The sequence below is a fragment of the Nanorana parkeri genome, unplaced genomic scaffold (genome assembly GCF_000935625.1).
Source record: "Nanorana parkeri isolate BGI_ZX_2015 unplaced genomic scaffold, ASM93562v1 scaffold619, whole genome shotgun sequence".
Taxonomy (NCBI): Eukaryota; Metazoa; Chordata; class Amphibia; order Anura; family Dicroglossidae; genus Nanorana; species Nanorana parkeri.
In genome coordinates, this window is record NW_017306887.1 from 576191 (window position 1) to 599848 (window position 23658).

At 42.2% G+C, this 23658-nt stretch overlaps 1 protein-coding gene across 1 annotated transcript in view; it reads left to right on the forward strand.

Annotated features, from left to right (window-relative positions):
• DCC (DCC netrin 1 receptor) overlaps nt 1-23658 on the forward strand; it is a 410882-nt gene that overhangs the window by 205614 nt on the left and 181610 nt on the right. Inside the window, exon 8 of the mRNA XM_018562973.1 lies at nt 5198-5354. Coding sequence (XP_018418475.1) covers nt 5198-5354 — 157 coding nt within the window. The remainder of the gene's footprint in view (nt 1-5197; nt 5355-23658) is intronic.

Consider the following 23658-nt stretch of genomic DNA (forward strand, 5'->3'; position numbering starts at 1 on the left):
CTCTACCCCTACACCAACCCCCACCCCCCCGAGGGGGGGGGGGGGGGGTAGAATAGGGTACTGTGAGTGTGCACTATGAACCCACTGGGATGCCTCGGGATTTTGCATAGTTTAAAAGTGTGCCTTGACTCATAAAAAGGTTAAGAAACACTATCTTAGAGTCTTGGGGGTCTATACAAAATTAATGGCACAGCAATGCAGTAATGTATGAAATGTGAATTGCTGCAAGTTGCTGTACTGCACACGTTACCGAGTATGCTACTACAATGCAATAGTGTAACCAGGTTCTTAATCACTGACCAGAAACAATCATGCAAATAAGGACTTCAGACTTTTCTCCGACTTTCTTGATCTGCATACACAGAAAGTATTGCAGCCAAGCAAAACCAAACGACCAGCATTTTGTGAAAGAGCTTAACAATGGCAGCCTCCATGGTGTTCTCATCACCAGGTCCCTTAAAGTCATGTCATGCTCTCAAAGTTGGTATAAAAAAAAAAGCTAAAAATAAAGTCTAATAGCTGTTATTAGCCAGTGTTTATTGCTGTAATTGTCTTTAAAGGGGAATCGTTATCAGTGATGATATGGCCTCATTTGATTGTTAAATGATAAGTACTAGCTGTGCAGAGTGGGACAGGTGCTAAGTGGCAGCACCGGAGCGGAGCTGCCGGCGGCCTGGCAGGGCCATTCCTGGCTTATTCTGGATCTGGGAATGTGGAATCCGCCACGGTAATGAACAGAACGATTCTAAGAATAGTTGCAGGGCGAGCAACTTTTTTTATAGCTAGATACTAACTCTGCAATAATAACAGCTACTAAACATAAATTACAAGTCGGGTTATGCAAAAGAGGTCTTAATAACATTCATGCATAAATATGCAAATGTTTTTGGAACGCATCAGGGTTCGAATACATTTTAAGGAGAACCGTCACAAAAAGCAATGTACTTACAGGAAACCTTTGAAGAGGCATTGCTGTGGGGCTGCTATTTTGATCCTGGCTTTACTATTTTGTGACATATCTAGAACAAGCATACGGCCGGTGAAGCCAAGGTTGCCTGCATGCTTGTTACAGGGCAGCGATCCACTAGGCAGTGAAGCTGGGGTCAGTATGACAGCCTTGGAATGTGCACCTCTATGTACAAGTCAGCAATGAGAGCTGCCATATCACTTTCATCACTGATTTACTGCAAGGACTTTTATGTGAATATATTTCTCATCAGCCACAAAGGATATAAACAAGCTGCCTGCAGAAAACTAGAGGAGAGGGTGGAGACAAGACCAATCACCCTGCACAAAGAGACAGAGATAGCAGTGACCGGTCTTTATTACAGGAGGGGGTGGAGACAAGACCAGTAGTGTTTGGTCTTTATTATAGGAGGGGGCTGAGACAAGACCAGGCATCCTGCACAAGGAGAGAGAGCAGCAGTAGACTTGTGCACCGTCAAAAAATTTGTTCTGTTTCGTTTCGTTTTCGGAATATCCGTTATTTCGTATTTCGTAATTCGTAACTGAACTCAATTCGGATTCGTACGAAATACGAATTTTCGTTAGTGGCGGTTATATTTTCGGAACATCCGTTATGATGAAGCTAAAAAGCAAAATACCTTTGTTAATATTGGAGTGGTAGTTGTTTTTTTGTCCGAAATACGAATTCCGTTAACGGATTCCGTATCTGAATTTCGGATTTCGGATTTTTAAAAAAACTACATCAACTCCAATATAAATGTGCTTTGCTTTTTAACTTCAATATAAAACGAATGTTCGTAACGGAACGAAAATACGTCAACGGAATTTCGTATTTCCTGCCTGTATTTGTAATGCAATTCTCAGCAGCAGAAGAGAACCTCTGATTGGTCAACCAAAACAAAATACGAATTCCGTTAACGGATTCCGTATCTGAATTTCGTATTTTGGATTTTAAACAAAAATACCTTCAACTCCAATATAAATGTACTTTGCTTTTTAACTTTAATATAACGAATGTTCGTAACGGAGCGAAAATCCGTCAACGGAATTTCGTATTTCCTGCCTGTGTGTGTAACTGTATTGTAATGCAACCCTCAGCGGCAGCTGATCCGTATTTCGGATTAAAAAAAAAATCTTGTCATGTTGTTCAACCTCATTTACAGGGGTAATATTAGTTCCTGTTTCAAAGAAATTCGGATCCGAAATTCGTTAACGGAATTTCGTATTTCGGATATAATTCGGAAACTGCCATTCGGATTTCGGATGCTCCGAAATTCGGAATTTCAGGAAAATTCGTACGAATTTCGATTTGTAATGAAACGAATCGCACATGTCTAAGCAGCAGTGAGTGGTCTTTATTATAGGAGGTGGCTGAGACAAGACCAGGCATCCTGCACAAGGAGAGAGAGCAGCAGTGAGTGGTCTTTATTATAGGAGGGGGCAGAGACAAGACCAGACATCCTGCACAAGGATAGAGAGCAGAAGTGAGCGGTCTTTATTACAGGAAGCTCCAAGTTTCACACTGGATCACTGAACAGATCTGGAAGAAATACACAAAGCTCACCAAGATTCAAGGAAGATTACACATGACACATTACTTTTGTTATTAGACAATATTTGCTTATCCTAAAGTCCAGCTTTAATTTAGGATTAATCACAGGGTGCTTTTCGAAAATGCACATTTTGAGCTAATTTTTTAAATATTTGCCTGAAAGAAATTTTTTGTCATGACTGTTAATTTTCTTTCTACCTAACAATGTCATTTTTCAGTTTCCCACAATGTCGCCTTATTGGTCACATGTTCTCCCTGCCAAAGGTGGTGGTCACTGTTCAGGCACTGATTTGTCCCAGGTCTCCAAAGCATATTCAGTCAAGGCATTGGTCACATGACTTGCTACAGAAGAGAGCATGGAATCCTCTTTACTCATTCATATTCATAGACTGAAACAAAGCTGCTTATAAATATTGGTCTGTTGGCAGGGTTTCACTTTTATTGGCATTTTTTTTAAATAATAAAAGGTGTTTATTGCATTTTAATTAGGCATACACACATAGTAAATGTAAGTAAACATATCTACAGAGAGGAAGTACATTGCAACAAACACTCATTCATACATTCATATAAGTATGACTGCTCTCTGATGCCAACTATCATTAGGAATCCTCATAGGAACTTATAACATGGAGTTACCCCCAATGGAGGGATGCTCCCCTAGAAGAAACCCTCACAATCATACTAGAAATGATAACACCTAGTTAAACATATGTTTATGCCAGTTACATGCTAAAGGCCTACTTTGTTTGGTGAACTACAGGCTGAGGGTCCAGTATAATGTTGTTATAATTTTGGAAGGAGGCAGGCTCTACTGTCGTGGTCGATAATTTTAAGTTGAGGCAGAAGCTCATTAATGAGTCCTACTAGTTGGTTGGTTTGGAACGGAGCAGGTTCTTTTAAGTTTAAGAGACAACTTTTGTAGCTTAAAAGTATTAAGTGGAAGTGTTTTTTGTCTGGCCGAGGAAACAAATGAATCTATGAGCCCCAGAAGACAGACCTCTGGAGTTGTGGGGCCTGTTTTCTTGGCATGGTTGAATAATTGCACTAACAACACAAAAATGGTCCCAGGTCAGCTGATGTTATTACAGCAGCATAGAAGCCATTCTTTATATATACTTAAAGCCCCTAAAAAACTGCTCATGCTAACTAAATATACACTGAGTGGCCAGATTATTATGACCACCCCATCGGTACTTCGTTGGGCCACGAGATGACTCCACGAGATGACTTCGTTGGGCCGCCTCGTGACTCCACAAGATGTTGAAAGGTGATGCGAGGAATCTGACACTGCACTGTTGCCCTTCTGTTGTCTTGTACCAGTCTTGCCACTCTCCGTTCTGAAGCCCCAGAGCCTTGGATGAGCAGCCCCTCAAGTCTGTGTAAAAAACTGTGATAAACTGTTGAAAACTTTGAGTGTGCAACAGCAAGTGGATTGTTCAGCTGGCAGCCATTAGCGCCAAGAGCTAAAGAAAACTTTCTGCCCTAACATTGACCAGTTGCTGACGGCCACAATTGGCACGTTCAGACCCAGATTTTCGGCTGACAGTCCAGTCTTTAAACACTTTAACAACAGCTGCTCTTGAACATTTAATAAATTCTGCTGTTTTGCTGATACTCGCTCCATGGCTCTGAGCGCCAACAATCATCCCACGTTCAAAGGCTGTTAAATCGCGTTGTTTCCCCGTATCTTCAGAAACAAATCACTTCTACTGTCGTGGTAAACAACCTGCTTCCCTATTTATAATGGTCTGGCCCTCTAGCAACTTCAGCGCCAAATTATAGCTAATTTGCCTACAAACGTCAGGTGGTCATAATCATCTGGCCACTCAGTGTATTTAGGCAAACCAACTTACAAATAGGATCCTGCATCTTTCTTTATTCACTTCCACATTTCCCACAGGTCCTTCCTGTATGGGCTCTACATCCTGTGCCATTTTTAGAAATAACACTTCTTCCTTTTTTTGTGTCAGCCCACTGATGATGTTCCAGATTTTGCACATGCGCCATATGAGATCTGGAGTAGCTCATTATTGAAGGATAACAAGCTGCGCCAGATTCTTTATGGTGCATGAGCTGAGGCAGCTTGTTATCCACTAAAGGGCCACTCCAAATCACATATGGCGTAAAGAACATATACGATTTGGTGCATATGCCCTACATGATTTGGGAAAGCTTGTGCCTGGGGCAGGCACTACTTCCTGGTTTCCCTGAGACAGGGAAGTCCTTAGTCCTGGCATCACAAGTCTCCCCTGGGAAGGGGCCACATTACCCCAGTGAAAACTCGCCATATCTTGTGCATGTGCTGAATGAGATCTGGGGTTGCTTGTTATTGAATGGTGATGCATGTACCATAGCTTTTTGGGTTATGAAAAAAAGGAAAGAAAAGTATTTTAATCCAATTGAGAAACAGTTGCAGGACAGATATATCACAGGTAGTAAAATCTTGCAAAAATACAATGTTATTGATCTTCTCTGAAAATGTTTTTGATTTCATTGACAAATATGACGCTCTTATTGTCATGGATAACTTTAATCTATATATTTATTCCTGCTCCATTTTTGCCTGGCCCTTTGTGTTTTCAAATTACTTAGCTTTTTTCCCAACATTTTACCCTTCTAAGCTTCTGACCTCTGTATTGCCCACTTCTCTGACTGAATCCACCCGTTCCCCCGCAGCTGTACCCAGCTCCAGTGTCCTCCCCTCTGCTCCCCGCGATGTGGCCCCTGTCTTGGTCTCTAGTCGATTTGTACGTCTCAGCTGGCGACCCCCCGTGGACACCAGAGGGAATATACAAGCCTACACCGTCTACTACTCCAAGGACGGACAACACAGGTAAGCTTATGAAACTGAATGTTTGTATTAGATCATTAGAAAGTAACAGAAAAATCCCAACTCCAGCCAAAACATTTTATTTTTGATTGGATAGAACAGGGTTTTTATTGTCATCTGTGTGCCTCGTGGGGAAAGTAATGTAAAATCTCAGCAACTGGGACAAAAACACATGTTTAGTAAAGTGAAGGGTTAGACTCTCTGGCAATGCTTTTACTGCTGTCCTGGTGACAACCATACACTCCATTTCTAGTATAGGTGCCGGACATAGATGCCAACTGTGCCCAAATGGCCAGGATGGTCCTGCATCTCAGCCCACTGTCCCGCTAGTGCTGTGTCATGTCCTGGGATCACAGCATCAACCTTATTTGAGTTAATGCCCATTAGGGATGAGTTTTGGGTCGACCATGAGTTTAACCCAAATCCATTTGGCTACTTTCCCCGTCAAACCTCCCACTGTGTCTTAGCAACCAATGACAGTGTCATTAGTTGACTGACGGCTGAACTGAACAGTGTCAGTGGCTGCTAGGTTGCAGAAAGCTGCACCATAGCAACCTATAATACTGTAGAGCCCCCAGTGTTTTAGCAACCAGTGATGCTGTTTGGAGCATCATTGGTTGTTATGGCGTGCCTATCTACATCCTAGAAACCAGTGACGTGAAATGTCACAGCCACTAGTGTCCCAGCAACTAATGATGTTCTGCGAGTTGCAGTCGGACCTGGGTACCATTTGATTGGATGTTTGCTGAACCCAGATATCTGGCTTGGTTCTGCAAATGTCCAAGCAAATCAAATCCAGGCATGTTCAACTCATCACTACTGCACATGCACAGTAACTCAAAAAGGCATTCATTCCCTGCAAATTTAGAGGTGGGTTTGGATGGGGGTGATGAATAGTCCTTGAACATTTAGAGGGGAGGTCTGGATGGTACTAACTCATAAAGTTAGCCTGATTTTAGCACATCCACTTGGAAAGTGGGCAAACACAGACTGTTAGTAGGGCAACAGTGTCCCAGGTTCCGGGACCATTATGTTAGTAAGAATGGTCACAGGGACGGAAAGAGAGGGAAAATATCCATAATGGGGAACACAGACCGAAATAAAAACCCAACAGAAATGTTTGTTTTCCCCCACAAAAAAAGGGCTGGAGTTAGGATATAAAGTACACATTCCATGCTATTACTAGAACCTTTCCTGGAAAGAATTCTTGCATGAGACTTTCCTATATTTGCTTGCTTGATGTTGCATATTTTTGTTATTTATACATTTGTAAATGCTTCCGTTAGCAGTAACTGTGTTTCCGTGATTAGCATGCCTCTTGTTATAAAGTTCTGCATAATAACTAATCCTCTACCTTTCTTCTGGAAAAAACGCAAATGAAAAACATTTAAAAACAAATTAGGAGATTAAATAAAAAACACTCCATCCGTGTTATAGGCACACTTGTATAGACCACCATGACATTGCTAGGCTTTGCAGGATTCTGGGAAAACTGAGGACCCCCAAATTTCAGAAGATGCTCCAGAACTGTGCAGGAGTGTATTCTTGTTGGATCTGGGATCCTCAGGTTTACATTGACCCCACAGAAAAGCCAAGTGACATTACCCTTGCCTAGGTAGCCCACCAGAAATATAGATGCAAGGTAGTCTAAAAGTGCACTTATCCTTTTTTCCCCCTGCCCTAACCTAATCCAACCTCCCATTTCACAAATGGATCCTTACCCCAATTTAATGGCCGCCGTCTCCCGTGTTTGTTTACAGCCAGCACAGCAAGTCTTCACTGTCCTGACTGTGCCTGCAGGTTAGTGCCCCATAGACTTCTATCCTGAAGCCAGGGACAATCCGAGATATTCCCACAGAAGTCTATGGGGCTGTAAATTGCAGGCACAGCAAGGAGAGTAGGATTTGCAGTGCAGGATTGAAAAAAAACACTGGAGGTCGCTGCCATCATGCCCAGGTAAGTATGTATCTTACCTGTGGAGGGGGGGGGTGGGTTAGCTAAGGTCAGGGGGAGGGGGGAAAAAAGGAAAAACGCACTTAGTCTTGGTGGAACTCCAGTTTGATGTAAATAAAACATAACATATAGGGCTGTATTTGTAAAAGCACAACTCCAGACACACAAAAACCCTTGCAGTGGTCCAGACCCACACAAACGGCAGGAGTCCCTTAAAGGGAGCCATTCCACGGATGGAGGAAGCCGAATGGAGTTAGGAATAAGGTAAGAATTACTGCACACATATATTTAATAATTACTTTGCTTTTTCATCCCTGGCCCATGTAAATGTAAAAATCAGCTTAGAATGCTGGTCAGAGGCAGGTTACCGGGAAATCAAAAAGCAACTCAGAAGGAGGTCAGAATAATCTCAAACTGATTTCAAATATAAGCTGAATGCACTTCAAACCATGCTGCAGTTGCATTTCTGTACAAACCCTAATTTATTCCCAGAAAGAAATGTTCCTTCATATACGGTATATTCTACATTTACTTATGATTTTTTTTTCTCCTCTCCTTTTTTAAACACAATACAGAAATGTATCCCGCTAGAAACACTTTCCAAATTATTATGCAGCTGAAATGTATGAGGCAGCTCCAGGGCTACCGATGCTAGGCGAGCTGTTTGGCTTTTCTTGATGTGTCACTGTGTAATCTCAGAAACCAAAGCTTTATAATGCAAGTTTTACCACTCAAGTGCATGGGGCCAAATGAATACCTCCTACTCCCCTAGTTTACTGATTTTGTGACACCCATTCATAGTACCTCAGTCAACTGGTTAACCTCAGTATCACATTAACAAAATTAGACCTTGCAGCCACTCAAGATGAGTCTGGTGGTGTGGATTTTGAAATATCCAGTTCTTATGTTGTACAGGTACAACAACAATGAGTATATATGCATGTAGTTTGCATGTTTTCCTGTGCTTGTGTGGGTTTCCTGCAGATACTCTGGTTTCCTCCCACACTTCAAAGACATGCTGGTAGGTTAATTGGCTCCTGTCTAAATCAGCCCTATAAGGTGTGTATGTGAAATAGGGACCTTGGATTGTACACTCCTTAAGGTCAGGGACTTATATGAATGTACAGTACATAGCCTACAATGGCTATGCAGAAATTCAGCCGTGCAAGCGCAGCCTTGCCTTAAAAACTCATTAAGAACGTCAGCTTTCGTAGACCCAGCTGAGCTGCACCGAACAAAGCTAAGCAACTCTAAGCATCTGTAAGCTTTAAGTTGATTAGCATCTCTAAATGATGATAAATGTCAGCATCAAATTTAATTGGCTTTCTGGGGTTTAAATTAGGAAAAGCACTACTGACCAGCAGAGAGGAAGCACTTACGGGTTCAATACACAAGAACAGTTTTTTAGCCAAAGTATATACAGTTAAGTTCAGCCAATCTTCTAATTCAAATACCTTTACTGCAATGCACAGTCAACCAGGAGACACTGCTGTTACCTTGTTCAGCTATTAAATGGGTAGACAAGTGACACAGGAAGCTTTAGGCCTCATTCACACTTGCCACATGCGTGAACATGACCAAAATCACCCCATTTAGTGCGTCTTCATGAAATGCATGAAAAGTGTGCAGAGTGCTTTCAGTGCCATTATTGTCTCAGGAACTGTAGACATGCTACAGGAGATGATCAGGGACTGTAGACATGATACCGGAGATGGTCAGAACCTGTAGACATGCTACATTAGATGGTCAGTGACTGTAGACATGCTACAATAGATTCACAGAGACTGTAGACATGCTGCAGGAGATGGTCAAGGACTGTAGACATGCTACAATAGATTCACAGAGACTGTAGACATGCTGCAGGAGATGGTCAGAAACCGTAGGCATGCTACAGGAGATTGACAGGGACTGTAGACATGCTACAATAGATCATCAGAGACTGTAGACATGCTAAAATAGATGATCAGAAACTGTAGCATGCTACAATAGATGGTTAGAGACTGTAGACATGCTGCTGGAGATGGTCAGAGACTGTACATATGCTACAATAGATGATCAGAGACTGTAGCCATGCTACAATTGATGATCAGAAACTGTAGACATGCTACAATAGATGATCAGAAACTGTAGACATGCTACAATAGATGGCTAGAGACTGTAGACATGCTGCTGGAGATGGTCAGAGACTGTAGACATGCTGCTGGAGATGGTCAGAGATTGTAGACATGATACAGGAGATGGTCAGGGACTGTAGACATGTTACAGGAGATGATCAGAGACTGTGGACATAGGAGATAATCAGAGACTATAGACATAGGAGATGGTCAGAGAATGTAGACATGCTACAATAGATGGTCAAAGACTGTAGGCATGCTGCTGAAGACTGTCAGGGGCTACATATGTGCTAGAGGAGATGGTGAAATACTGTAGACGTAGGAGATGGTCAGAGACTGTAGACATGCTACAATAGATGGTTAAAAACTGTAGACATGCTGCTGGAGATGGTCCGAGGCTGTAGACATGATACAGGAGATGGTCAGGGACAGTAGACATGCTACAGGAGATGATCAGAGACTTTGGACATAGGATATAATCAGAGACTATAGACATAGGAGATGGTCAGAGAATGTAGACATGCTACAAGAGATGATCACAGACTGTAGACATAGAAAATGTCAAGAGTCTGTAAACATGCAAGTGATGATTAGAGACAATCAACATGCTGCAGGAGATGATCAGAGAATGTACACATGTTGTAGGAGTTGTAGGACACTGAGGACATGCTTCAGAAGACAGTCATAGACTGGAGACATCATGAGACCGTTAGAGATCACTTTTCTTACAGCCCCTTTATTAATCAATGCTTCCACAATTGTGCTCCCTAAAGCCCCCTTAAAAAATGACACATTTATATTTCTCACAGCAAGAACCATTATAAAAGATATGAGGAGAACATAACATAAAATGGAATGGACTAAACAGGAAAAAGTAAGATAGTGTAAATGAAATAAACCAGGTCAACTTAAAGAAGCCAATCTAAAATATATTTTACTTCACTAGTTTAAGTAAGCTGCAAGCTAAGGAAAACACAGACAACTGTCTGCTGGGGCCCCAAGGGCCACAAAGTAAGTACCAAAAGAGCCATAGATTGAGCACTGGGGGATGGAACCACCCCCAGAGGTAGTGACTATACTACCTCTTCTCTTTAAGGGAACTTTATTCATTTTTTTAGCTAACAGGGTCACATTAAACAGACAGAGATATGAAATTGTTTTTGTTTTTTTTTCTTCTTTAATTATTTTCTTGGAATGGAATGAACAAAAAAAATCCTAAATTATATTATTCAATCCATAAAACTATTTCTCTGTGTGTCTGCAATAGATAGTGATTGTTTGTTTGTTCCGGAAATGAACTGAAAAAAATGTATTTCAAATCTTGGGCAGTGTTATTGCCCGGAGCCACTGCTAATCTTAGAAAAACGCTAATTAGATTTTTTTTCTTTTCCTTTTTTATTATGGCCTTTCAGTAATTAGTCTAACTTGTCAGATATTTGCAGATGGAACATTGTAAATGAGTCAGCACTCTCCAGCAGAAACTGTATAGCTTTCTGACATGCAAGGACTATAGAAAATAAAATGCAACTTGCTCGTAATGCAGTATTCCAGATATTTATGATAGCTGTAAGACTGGTGCAGGCTTCCAGGACGTGAGGAGAACAGAGGTACTAAAAGAGAACTCCAGGCACAATGGAGGAAACTCAGCCATAAAGAAGTCATTAGAGCTGCTGCTGTGTCTGCAGTTTGTTTTTGGAGAAAAATCGGATGTCGTTTCTGCATTTCACCCTTCTGTAACCCCCAAAGATTCAGAATTTCAGAATACCATTTGGAAGCTCCAGAAAGCAATACAGGTCTGGGAGCCATATACATGCATAATATTAAAGCTGAGGTTTCCAAACCCTAATGGAAATTCAGATTCCATTCGGGTCTTGGAGCATCAGCTTTAGTATTACGATTCGATCTAAGGGGTTATTCACACAGCTGCTGAAGGTAGCTGAGTGAATAACACAGCCGAAGTGAAGTGAGCCGAACGCTGTTCAGCTATTCACTTCAGCCTTGTACAGCTGATTTCAGCCGTACACCGGCTGCCTTTGGCTGCAGAAGGATTTTGACTCAGCTGATCCAACATCTGGATCGGCTGGGCCGAAGCTTCGGCAGCTCACTCACTGCCGTTCGCCCCTATTCTGCATGTTAATAACACCGTTCAACACACAGTAAAATGCATTTGAACGCTTATGCCTTTTGCTGTCAATTGTGCTGGGAATGAGCCCTATAGTGAACCTGCTTCCAGACTATGCACACTAAAGCATTTATATATTCTGAACAAACAGTAAAATCACTTTAAAACAAGCCGCCATTCGTCATCTGTAGCTAAAGGAATTGTGGAATAATTTATCTTTAAAATTCACAACAGAGGCAATTAAATATTATTTTTTTCTCTGCTGATTTCTATTAGAACAGAATCTTGGCAGCCTGCCAGCCCTCTAATATAAACACATAGCAGGTGTTACACAATGGCTAAGGCTGGGTACACACCTTACAACCATCACAAGACTTTTGTCTTGCAAGTACGATTATAGCAAGGTGTGTGGGGACCTTTGAAGTGACTTTACAGTCTTTGTTTAGAGGATTATTGAGAATGAATTACTGGAAATAACAAACAGCTAAAGGGGTCAATGATGGCTTGTTTCAAAGCTCGCTTACTGCTTGTTAGGAAAATGTAAATGCAAAACAAAATTATATAGGTCTTTCTGAGATGAGAAGAAAAACCACTATAAAATCAAACCAGTTTAAAAAGATTTAAAAAATGTTTTTATTAACATAGAGAACATTAAAATACCCATAAACACACCCATAAAAACAGATCATGATTGTTTAGCAGTGGTTTATCAAAGTCTTAAACAATAAGACTAAACAATTGCATCTACGTATACAGAACCCATATGGTGTTGGACGCTAAATGTTGTAAGGTGATTCCACCAATGTTCATAAATTGTTCCACCCACAATGCGTTTCGCATCATCGTTTCATCAAGAAGGTGAGTAAAGTAATCTACGGTTCACAAAAAATGCCAAATTAATGATGCAGCATATGCACATATGGGGACTCAGGTAACATGTTTTTACCCCTAACCACTTACTTGTAAGTACTGTATTGCACTCCAAGCATTTAAACAAACAATCCTCTAGTAAAACCTAATAGGAAATGCTGTCAACCAAACAAGGAAGCCTCAGGCAGAGGGAAAAGGTAGAAACCAGTAGAAGCACCCCTCCAAATTCTGAAAACAATACACTTGTATCAATATAATAATCTTTATATGATACATTGACCCTTTTATCTTCAAATTAAATTGAGCTAGAGCTCACCTTAGAGGGACAGAAGGCTGGAATTCCTAGGAAACCAGCTAATTGCCCCAAATAGTTTCATTGTGTGACACTATCAATATTGTAATATTGCCATCACTATCAAAGGTTTGTAAGAGATTGTATGTTAAGCATTTCTTGATTAGGTGGAACGATAATAACCCACTAACCTGATATAGATGTAATTAATTGTCCGAAGCGCACAAGGATTTCTCGCCAAACGCTGCAGGCGTTTCTCTGTGCCTTATTTATGTGTGGCATATGCCAATCATCTGGCAGAACGTCACATGTGCGACAAATCCACCAAGCACATGCGCAGAATTGTATATATGTGCTAATTGGTGGTAACAATAGCAAACCGCCCATCTCTAGCAACACTTCCAATCTTGAGCTTCCCTCACCTAGGCGATCCGCCCTTCCGTCCCTTGTTAAGAAAATGTAAGTAATTAATTGTCCATAGTCTGGGCACAGATACACAACAAGGTGGACCTGTGCTCCTCTGTAAATTCCTGTTTAAGAGCAAACACCATAAGGTGCCTGACAATACCTTTGTTAGCCAGAAAAGCCTCTCCTGAGTCCCTCTCTGATTTAGGTTAATTTTGTTACTTGACTTCCCTGATTTTTTTGCTAACTCAACTGTCATCGCCCTGTCCAATGAGAGTGCATCATGGGCAAGTAAGGACATTCTTATTGGCCAGGGGGAGAGCAGTTTTCAGGGCTTAGCCATGCAACTGAGGATATTGGTTAGTGATGTGCTTCAGATTTCATAACCTGTCATTGCTGATTTATTGATCCACTGATCTTTGTCATATATAATGCCTCATGCAGAAAACAATTAAACCCTGGTGATTGTGCCAATTTTCAGTCCTTTTCATCATACTTAAGAGAACTATGAGGTGAGTGCTTTTCACTCACCTCATAGTTCTAGCCGACCTGTGACAATGAGACTGTCACAGGTCGGCTCAGTAGATCGGGAGGTGAGCGAACACATACCCGGTTCGCTCACCTCTTGATCCTGTCACGGCTCTCTGCCGTGACACTCACGCAGCTGGGCGGATCCCGTCAGCTAAGTCGTGATCCGCTCCGGCTGCGGCGTCTCAGTATGTAGCTCGCGGTATACTGAGCTTAGGGTAATGGGAGGACGCTAGTTTGTGTCCTCCCGTTACCCTAAGGAGAACTATGGGGAAAAACACTTACCCCACAGTTCATTTTTACGGGTCACAGGAGGACATATACTAGCGTCCTCCCGTGACCCAAAGCTCAGTATATCGCGAGCTACAGCTCGCGGTATACTGAGACCGCCGCAGCCGTGATGGATCCCGACAATGCTGTTGAGATCCACCCAGCTGCCTGAATGACAGCGAACTCTGCCTATCTAGAGGCAGAGCCAGCTATGCCCGCCCCCTCGACCGTCCATTCCTCCAGTCAGTGCTGGAGGATCGGGGCGGGGAGGGGGGGAATCCCTGCAGGGAGTGATGACTGACAGTCACCGCTCTCTGCAGGGAGATGATCGAGAAGTGAGCAAGCGATGGTATGTGTTCACTCACTTCCTGATCTATAGAGCCGACGTGTGACAGTTTCATTGAAACACGTTGGCTCAAACTATGAGGCTTTGTGATTTTCACTCACCTCATAGTTCTCCTTTAAACCCAGAGAAAGGCGGAAATATTTGAGCCCCTGGAATGCATTGGATGTTCTATGTTGTCTCTTTCAAAACAAATATCAATGTTAAAGGCTCTTGGACATATGTTTGGCGCTCTCATTGGACTTTGTACAAGCAGTTACAACCTTGCAAGGGGTCTACCCCCTCCCCACTCCATCCAAAACTATAAAAAAAATAAAGTTTGCCTTTATATGCACTTTACCAACTCAACAGCGACCTGATCATTTGCTGCTTAATTAGCGCGTCCATAATATTTTTTAAATATAGAATTGCTTTGTTGCCTTGTTAGTTAGATGAATGCATATACATGTTTATACATAATTATAAATATATTCATTGTTATCCTAATAATTCCGCAGTTCTATTCAATCCACACAACGTGTTTCGCATTCAGCTGTGACACTCTAAATTCTCGATCCGGTCAGTCTCCGCTGGTTACCAGCTTTAATGAGAGGATTTATGCAAGCACCATCCGAAGCTTGTGCATGCATTTCCCTAATATGTTTATCCATTTTGCCCTAGCGATGTTAAAGAATAACTCCGGAATAATTAAAACGCAAGGCATTGTTTTCAAATGAGGAGCTGATGAAATCATTAAATCCCCTGATTTGCATATTTCATTTACTTGTTTATAGAGCGCTGGAACTTTTTAAACTCCACTTCAAAGAATATTGAGAACTGACTGTTCTTTTCCCCTAAAGGAGCTTACTGTCTACCGTCCCCACCACATAGTTATGCACAAACAAAGGCCAGATTGGGTCACTTGACCTAACCATGTGTTTTTGAATTGTGAGAAGAAACAGGCGGAAGCCCATTTAGATCATACGCATATGTAGTTACATAGTATTTGAGGTTGAATAAAGACATTAGTCCATCAAGTCCAACCTATTAGGATCTCATTCTAGGAGTACCTGTACCCCTGTATATTACGGTCCCTTAAGAAATCGTCCAAAAGTTTCTTGAACAATTCCACATTATTTGCTGAAATCACCGCCTGTGGCAGTGAGTTATGTCCTCCCCTTATCAACAACAACCTTTTCCTGAATTGAGAGGAAACAGGAGCAGGTCCTCTGAGATCATACACATTCCACCATTCCACGTAGATAATGATCTAGGAGAACAGTGGTCCCCCTGGTCCTCTTTTGCAAGGCATGTTTTTGGTGGCCACCTAGCTTTTGCAGAGCGTGTCCCCCACTCCCCCAATCAATAACGCCCCTGAATTATGAGACGAAACAGGAGCAAAGCTACTGAGATCATGCCATGCCATGCAGATAGTGTCCTCAAAGGGTATTGTTCACCCTGGTTCTCCTGTACTAGGCATGTCACCAAGCTGTTTTTGCATCTGATCAACAATGCCCCTTCCCTGTTGTCCCCAGGCTCTCCTGTCTTCTCTGTGATTGCAGGTACAAATAGTGCCCAGCAAAGTCTTCCACTAACAGCAAAAATAGGAAATATATAAATCCAGTACATTGCTATTAGTTAGATGAAAGGGAAAAAAGCTGTGTGAGGTTAATGTTCTCTAGGCTTTAAGGAGTCTGTATTGTAAGAACATATTTTATGAAAGCAGTGTTGAATAGGAAATGTTTTATCTTGTTTTCTATGTGTTTTTTACCATCTGCTGACTGAGTTGACGTGGCATTTTTCAGACCATAGGAATTAGTTTAAAATGTAGCTGTTATGTATTTTCTATGAGCACATATTTTGAGTTAATGTAACATTTACCATAAAGTACACTTTAAGGTATTTTAAGGTAAGCCATTTTAAAACCTTTAAAAGTTAAAGTCTCACCTAACTGTAGGCACCACAAGGTGACTCTGAAAGCTCTGAAACTGGTTTCCTGTCTCGAGTGCCCAGTGAGAGAGCCCTTTTTGGCCACTGACCCTCTCTGATTGGACAAGGAGATGGCAGATAATAGGACATGGTCATGTAGGTCAAGCCTCAAGTAACAAAGTAAAACAAGTTTGAGAGGTGAACACATAGGAGGATTTTCTTGCATTTAGGCAGAGAGTGAGTGAGAGGGAAGTTGTTGTTTTTTTGGGGGGGGGGATAAGATGGTAATATACAAGAGGAAGAAGTGAACAGAAGAGAGAAGAAGACTGGGGAGGGGAGGAATGGAGAGTTACAGGCAAGGAAGCTAGATGAGAACATGTCAGAAGAGGAGGGAAGCAAAGGGGTGGGAAGGAAGGGAGCAGGAACAGAGGAGAGGATTGGTGGGGATGAAAAGAGAGGAGGACAAGACGGTAGAGGATAGGGGTGTGGGGAGGCATGGAGAGGTGGGGAGGAGTGTGGAGAATCGTAAAGGAAGTGAACAGAAAGAAAAAAAGAGGGAATTAAAGTAGGGGGGCAGGAGGGGTTTTATGGGGAGGAGGGAAAAAATGATGAAAAGAGAAGAATAAAAGAAGGGAGAGGACTTCCAGGAAAATAGGGGAGAACAGGAGAGGAGGGGGATGGGGCGGAGATGATAGAATGGAAGGGGTGAGGAGAGCAGTAAAGGAGGATAGACAAAAGAACAGGAGGGGATGCTATGAGAGGGAAGGACACTAGAAATGAGAGGGGAAATGAGGAGGAAAAGATGGGAAGGGTGAAGGTGTGGGGTAAGAAGAGGAGTGGGGGCAAAGGAGGAGAGGGCAGAAGTGGAGTGGAGGGAAAGGGAGCAGGGGACAGGAATGGAGGGAAGGGGAAGGAAGGAGGAGGCAGGAATGGAGGTCGGGGCAAAGAAGGAGGGGACAGTAGTTGATGGGAGAGCAAGCAAGGAGAAGAGAGGAGTGGCATGGAGGGCAAAGGAGAAGAGGAAAGAAGTGAAGGGCAAGGGGGGATAGGGGTGGAGGGGAGGCAGAGAGGAAATCGGAATGCAGAAAGGGAGTACTTCCGTTTTGTTTGTTTTTTTCTATTTTTCACCTTATAAACTTTACTCTCCTTCAAAGCCGACTTTTTCATTTTATCCTCCAATAAATAAGTGTCAAGAAGTACATATTTATTTTAGAAAATGGAGCCAGGAGTGAGATTTTTTATACGCTGCACGTTAAACCATTTCTATAATCAGTTAATAGGGCTTTACTTGACATAAGCAGTTAAGCAGGCCAAAAATATTAATTATTCATTGTGCAGACAATGAGAAATATGGTAATGCTACAATGTATTATTGGGTGCATGCATTATTTTGGTATGCATGTCTTAAACTGATGTCAGTTTGAAAAATTACAGGTCAACCCTTTTATGTCTAACACTAAATTAATCTGGGAAAATATGCGCGGATGCTAAAGAGCGGCTGTTATTTCTGCATGTATGTTTGAGAGGCAAGGAGGATGAATTTTGTCTGAAAGTACAGTTCTCATTTGAAAGATTGAACATTAAACACTCTTTCCATATATAATTGTGCATGTATAAATTCAGCATGACGTAAAGTACTTTAGAGCTCTATTCCCATCCATGCCTTTTTCTGTGTTGTGTTCTAGGCACATTCACATGCATCCCAATTGATCCCAATATAATACACGTTTTGTTGGACACAAAAGACACAACAATCAGGACTTTTTTATATGCACCACACCCCGATGTACCTTAAATGTGCAGATGGTTTAAAGAGAGACCATGTTACTTTGGTCATTGAATGCAATATTATAGAATCTCTTTAAAACCAAACCCCTGGCCCACTTACACCCCTCTCCTGCATGCTCCCCTGCTGCTCTGTTCCTCCGCAATTCAAACCCTGAGTAAGCTTCATGTCAAAAGTGTTGGGCAATTCCTGATGTCGCCCCATCCCTCATGTGACAGTACATCCCTGAAGGGTGCATTCACACCAAAATTGGAAGGAAATTGCAATTTAAGGGAGGGTCCGTTAACTTGCAAATGTACCTTCCAATTTCTTTCTGATTCGTTGCGTTGCGATCCATTTTTCAACGGATGCTAATGGAAGGGCACCGAAAAATGAATGCGTGTGAATGGGGCTAGTTCACACCGGATTCATTGCGTTGCCTTGTACTTAAAAAAAAGTAGGGTTCTACTTTTTTTCAGCCCAACATAGCGTAACGCAATGGAACAGGATTTATATAGCGCCAACAGTTTGTGCAGCGCTTTACAATATAAGGAAGACATTACAGTTACAATACAATTAAAGACAAGATGGTAAGGAGGGCCTATATCTGTTGATCTGCCAGAAATGCGCTTGTTGTGGACTGACAACACACAGTATTTTTGTTTACTGACTGATGTCAGCCCTGCCCATCGTCTTTGCTAAACTACTTAAAAACTGCTTAGCAATTCTCACTCTCAGATCTCTACAGCATACAGGCAAATCATTTGGTAGCCCAAGAAAAAAAACCAACAACAATAACACAGGATGACTGCAGAGGACACACAACATCTCTGATTTTCAGTTGCAGTGTTTGTATTTCAGCCTTATGATTGATATTTCATATTTCCTGTCGTTTAAAAAAAAAAAGACACCTTGAAAATAATATATCCTCCTGATTCACAGGAAAATGGCCGGCTTGTTTTCGTCTCCTTAAAATCACTAATTAGGCATTTGCCATAATGTAACATCATTTGTAGCTGTACAGAAGCGGCCTAATTACATTGCACACGTTTGCAGGATGATCTACAGTCACTTTGTAAGCGGTATAATGAAGACTCCGCATTTGAAGTCTTTCAGTGCCCCGAATGTGACTGCACAGAAGCGGCCTCTTCCTTCTACATCGCCTATTATTTCACTTCCATTCTATTACACTTTGTGAGTGAGAAAATGATGGCCAGGAGCCGCAATTGGCCGGTCACCCGCTGGTACTGTGTATTGTGCATTCCTTGCGGGATTTAAAGCTGAACCTTTCAGTCTTGCACAGTTGTACCGGCTCCTCTCCTGGACTGAAATTACTGACTGCTGTGAGCATCTCACAATGTGCATTAGAAGCGGCAGCAAGTCAGACAGAGCCCACCTAATTTCCTGACTGAAGGATGCAAAGCATTTCCTCCCCAGCCTTACTGCTCCACCGTTTTCTTTTCTCTCAATCAGTTCTCGCAATCATGGTTCGGTTTCGCATTTGGACGTTGTTTAGGGTGGTCTGCATGCAAATGAAGCCTGCCTAGGAATGCCCACTCCTCCAGACTGACACCCAATCATCAAGGCATTTTGACATGTGTGTAACTACTACTCACTGCTGTTCGGCCTATTCTTTTTTTTTTTATTGTCGGACAGGAAGAAACGGAAAAAACATTACATGACATATACAGGCGTACCATACAGCACCAAATATGCATAGCATTAACAGTTTAGACGGTACATCTGCAGTATCAATAAAACCTCGACCCATCCTTTTTTTTTTTTTTTTCCTAAACACATTAGCATATGTCCTGCCAGTTTAATTAGTGTCATATCTCAACTCTCTTCGTAAACCGTTCACCTAAAGGTCGTTTGTCTACCCACCTTTGTTAAGTAATCCCAGCTCTTTAGGCCCCCAATATAAATACAAAGTCGTCCAGCCATGCATTGTAGGACCAATGGTATCTTAGTATCAATGTGATATTTGTATGCCAAACTATTTAAGGGTCTAATCCCCGCAGTTGATGCATCCTTTGGCATGGTGATCTTCATGAGTTACCCCCTAACTTGGCCTGTAGTGTGTATGTTGAGTATTGAAAGGGGGACAAGAATGACTCCCTCTCCTGAGCAGTAAATGCCTTGTCGATAAAGGACATCCATCTACGAAGAAAGAGAGTCACCCTGTTCTCCTCCTCCCTTTGGGTCTCCGCATCCAATTTTTCCAGATGGAGTAGATCTAGGAGAGAATGTCGTAAACCCTGTACGGTGGGAGGATGTGGGGAAAGCCACTCTTTCATTATACATCGTTTGGCTGCTAGGGAGGCTATGTTTGTCCACTGCCTGTGATTCTTGCTCAACACAAGTGAGTGATCCCAATAGCCAAACAACAGTAGAAGGGGGTCTAATGGGATCTGTTGACCCACTACTGAGGCTATAAAATCTATCACTGATCTCCAGTAACTCTGAATCAGGGGGCAGATCCACAGGCAGTGAAATAGTGACGCAGCCTGTTCCCGACATTTGGGACAGTGGTTTAAGTACCCTGGGTTATAACATCGCTCGTGTCAGAATAAAGAAAAAAAAAAGACACAGCAGTGTTTCTCTCCTTGGCGGCCGGGAGCAGGAGACTCCTGGGGCGCCAGGGAGAGTTTGCTGTTTGGAGATCAGTGTCCCTGGTTAGCAGGTAACCAGGGACGCTGATCTCTCTGCAAGTGGCCGGAGCCAGCCGTGATCTTCAGTGGTCAGAAGCAGGCTGTCAGCGCGGCTCAGCCGAGCCGATGCATATGCGTTAGGCGCTTGGCCATGTTCGGGAGCTGTACGGGCTATAATGAATAGCCCGTACAGCGCCCCTTCGGTTCTACTGAACCAAAGGGGTCCTGGGGCCGAAGCTAGCCGAAGGATCGGCCGAAGCTACGGCTAGATCCTTCAGCAGCTTTGTGAATAGACCCCTTAGTATATTTTCTTTGCTGGTTGAATGTAATGTGATGTAATGCTGCATTATGGCCACGACATAGAGCTGAGGAGCATCGGAAATACTTTTCACGTTAAATGTAATGTAATACTTTAATATGGCCTCTAGATGGAGTTGAGCACCATAGGAAATAAGTAGATGAAGCTGAGGAGCATAGAAAGAAATGTATCTCCTATGTTCCTCAGCTCCACACACAAAAAATAACCTAATATAAAAGTATGAACGAGCCCTAAAACAACTAAAACAACAAAATATAAAGAAATAATAAGGATTTACAGGGTAAATGAATCACAAAAATCTATCTCTGCTTACTAACAGGTATTAATTGCAAGAGGAAAAATGTCTATATTTAAATCTTAATGCAGTGACAGCTCCAGCAGGTGTTGGTGTTATCTTATCAAATGAAGTGTAAAAATTATAATAAGATGGCGCTACCTAATTTAATGTTCACAAAAGTCTCACTTCCAGCACACTTTCAAAAAATGACTGACAAACCATCAACTGACAATTACCGGGAGATGGAATAATGAGAATAATCTTGTGTTGTATACAATATATAAAGTGTATGTAAACTCTGACAATTAACTTCTCTTATTTACTCCCTGTTAATTATACAATTATTTGGAAAGGTTTTGTTATATCTGTTCTATAAGTACAAGAGAATACCTTATGATTAGAGATGCACGATACCAATACTAGTATTGGTATCGGTGCCGATACCGAGTACCTTCCCTGATACCAGAGCTTCCTGTCAGAGGCTCCATGTTCTCCGTAGGGGAACATGGAGCCGGCTTCCTGGGCAATCAGGAAGCTGGGTGGCGAGTAATGGCACACCTCCTGGCTTTCTGATTGTCTGGAAAGCTGGACCAATGCTGATTGGCTGGGATGCTGGCTTTCTGGCCAATCAGCATAGAGCGAGCCAAACAGTCGGCTCCTTGCTGATTGGCTGGGAAACTGGCAGCACAAAGCCGTGCTGCAGCCGGGAAAGATCCCCAAAATATTGTTGGGATCCAACCTGTTGCCTGATTAACCGCTGGCTCTGCCTCTCTAGAGCCAGATCCAGCTGTGCCCGCCTTCTCCCCTATCTGTCTCTCCAATGAGCAACGGAGGAACAGAGAGAGGGGAGCAGTGAATTCCTGCAGGGACTGATCAGCGGTTCATGATTGCACAGCTCTTAATATATAGAGCCGGCATGTGACAGCTGCAGTGTCACACTAAGTATTGGGAAGAGTACATTTTACTCTCCCGAAACTACTCCTTCAAGTGCTAGGGGACTGGAATAAAAGATTTTTACTTACCTGATCCTCGCTCCTGCTGACTCCCTCAGGGCTGCTATACCAGTTCCCGCAGCATTTTCTTCTCTTCGCTCTGGTGGTCTAAAGGCTGCCCCTGTTCCAAAGACCTGCATTAGACATGGAGACTTTGAGGGACATTCTACCAGCAAGAGCGGAGGGAGGGAAGAGCAGAGAGCTGACTGCCAGAGGGAGTGGGGATCAGGTAAGTAAATCTGCCCTACTCCAGCTCCTAGATAAAATCAAGCACCTAACCCTTGCAGTGTGGGGTAGCACCTCTGCAAGGGTACTTTTTTGTTTTGGCCGGAGATGGATTCAACATACCAACCAATCAGAACCTAGCTTTCAGTTTCTATTCTGCACTATAAAAAAAACAGTGGCTGCAGTCTAATTAGTTGTTCAAAGCTTTAGCATCTTTTTACTGAATCAACACATCCAACCGCAGAAGTACAATCGTCCCAGCATCGCCTTCTACAGGATCGAATCCTCATCTGTTTGTATTTTACATTATTAAACCTTAGAGGAAAAATGCGTAAAAAATTAAATGCATTTTGTAGCCAGAAATAATAGTATGAAAAAGTGATGAGCCCGGGATTTTTCCTAAAGTAAATTATCTATATTCCTGCATTATTTAGGTGCTATGAGAAAATTGTGGCTCTATCTCGGCTCCATTCAAAGCCTGGTAACATCCTGTAGACCTTGCAGCTCCTTCTTCTTCTTTTTTTTTCCTTTTTGTATTAGTGGGATCATGTCATGTCAGGTTTTCTGGCAAAGATCAAAACGAGTTAACAGAACAGCAGCATCTCATATCTGTAGTCAAGACGGAGGGGCTTACAAATGTTAGGTGACAAAGTGCCTTGTATCACTTGCAGTCACAAGCTAAGGTGTAAGGAAGCCATGGGTTGTCGACATGTGTTCAAGTCTTCTCAAACCTCGTCTTTTGTATGACATAAGAGCTGTTCAAGCCTCATTCATTATTCCTTTTGATTATTTTTGTCCTCTCTCTCTCTCTCTCTCTCTCTCTCTCTCTCTCTCTCTCTCTCTCTCTCGCATTTGAACACTCTAAAAAAATGTCTCCTTGATGAGCCTAAGGATACATATCCTAAAATAAATAACAGTAGAATATAGACATTTGACCAAGTCTAAATGTTTTTTTTCTTGCTTTGAAGGTGATAATATGATGCAAGGGGTTAAAGGTTAAATTAAATTCTAAAGGATTCATTTCACTGTTCAATTGTTCAAAGCCAAACTCAAGAAAAGCTTTTAATTGTTTTAATTTTAGATAGAACTGGGGGAATCGTGTGATTTTTCTTGTTCAGCCTGAATAAGAAAAAGCCTAAAGTGTATGGCCAGCGTTAGTATTAGAAGCTTGGCATTCCAAGAAGAATCCCAGCGTATGTGGACAGTATTTATGCAGGATGATGAGAGGGGTTTGAAGGACAAGTTTCCAAAACATAGTTTTTTTCCGTTTTTG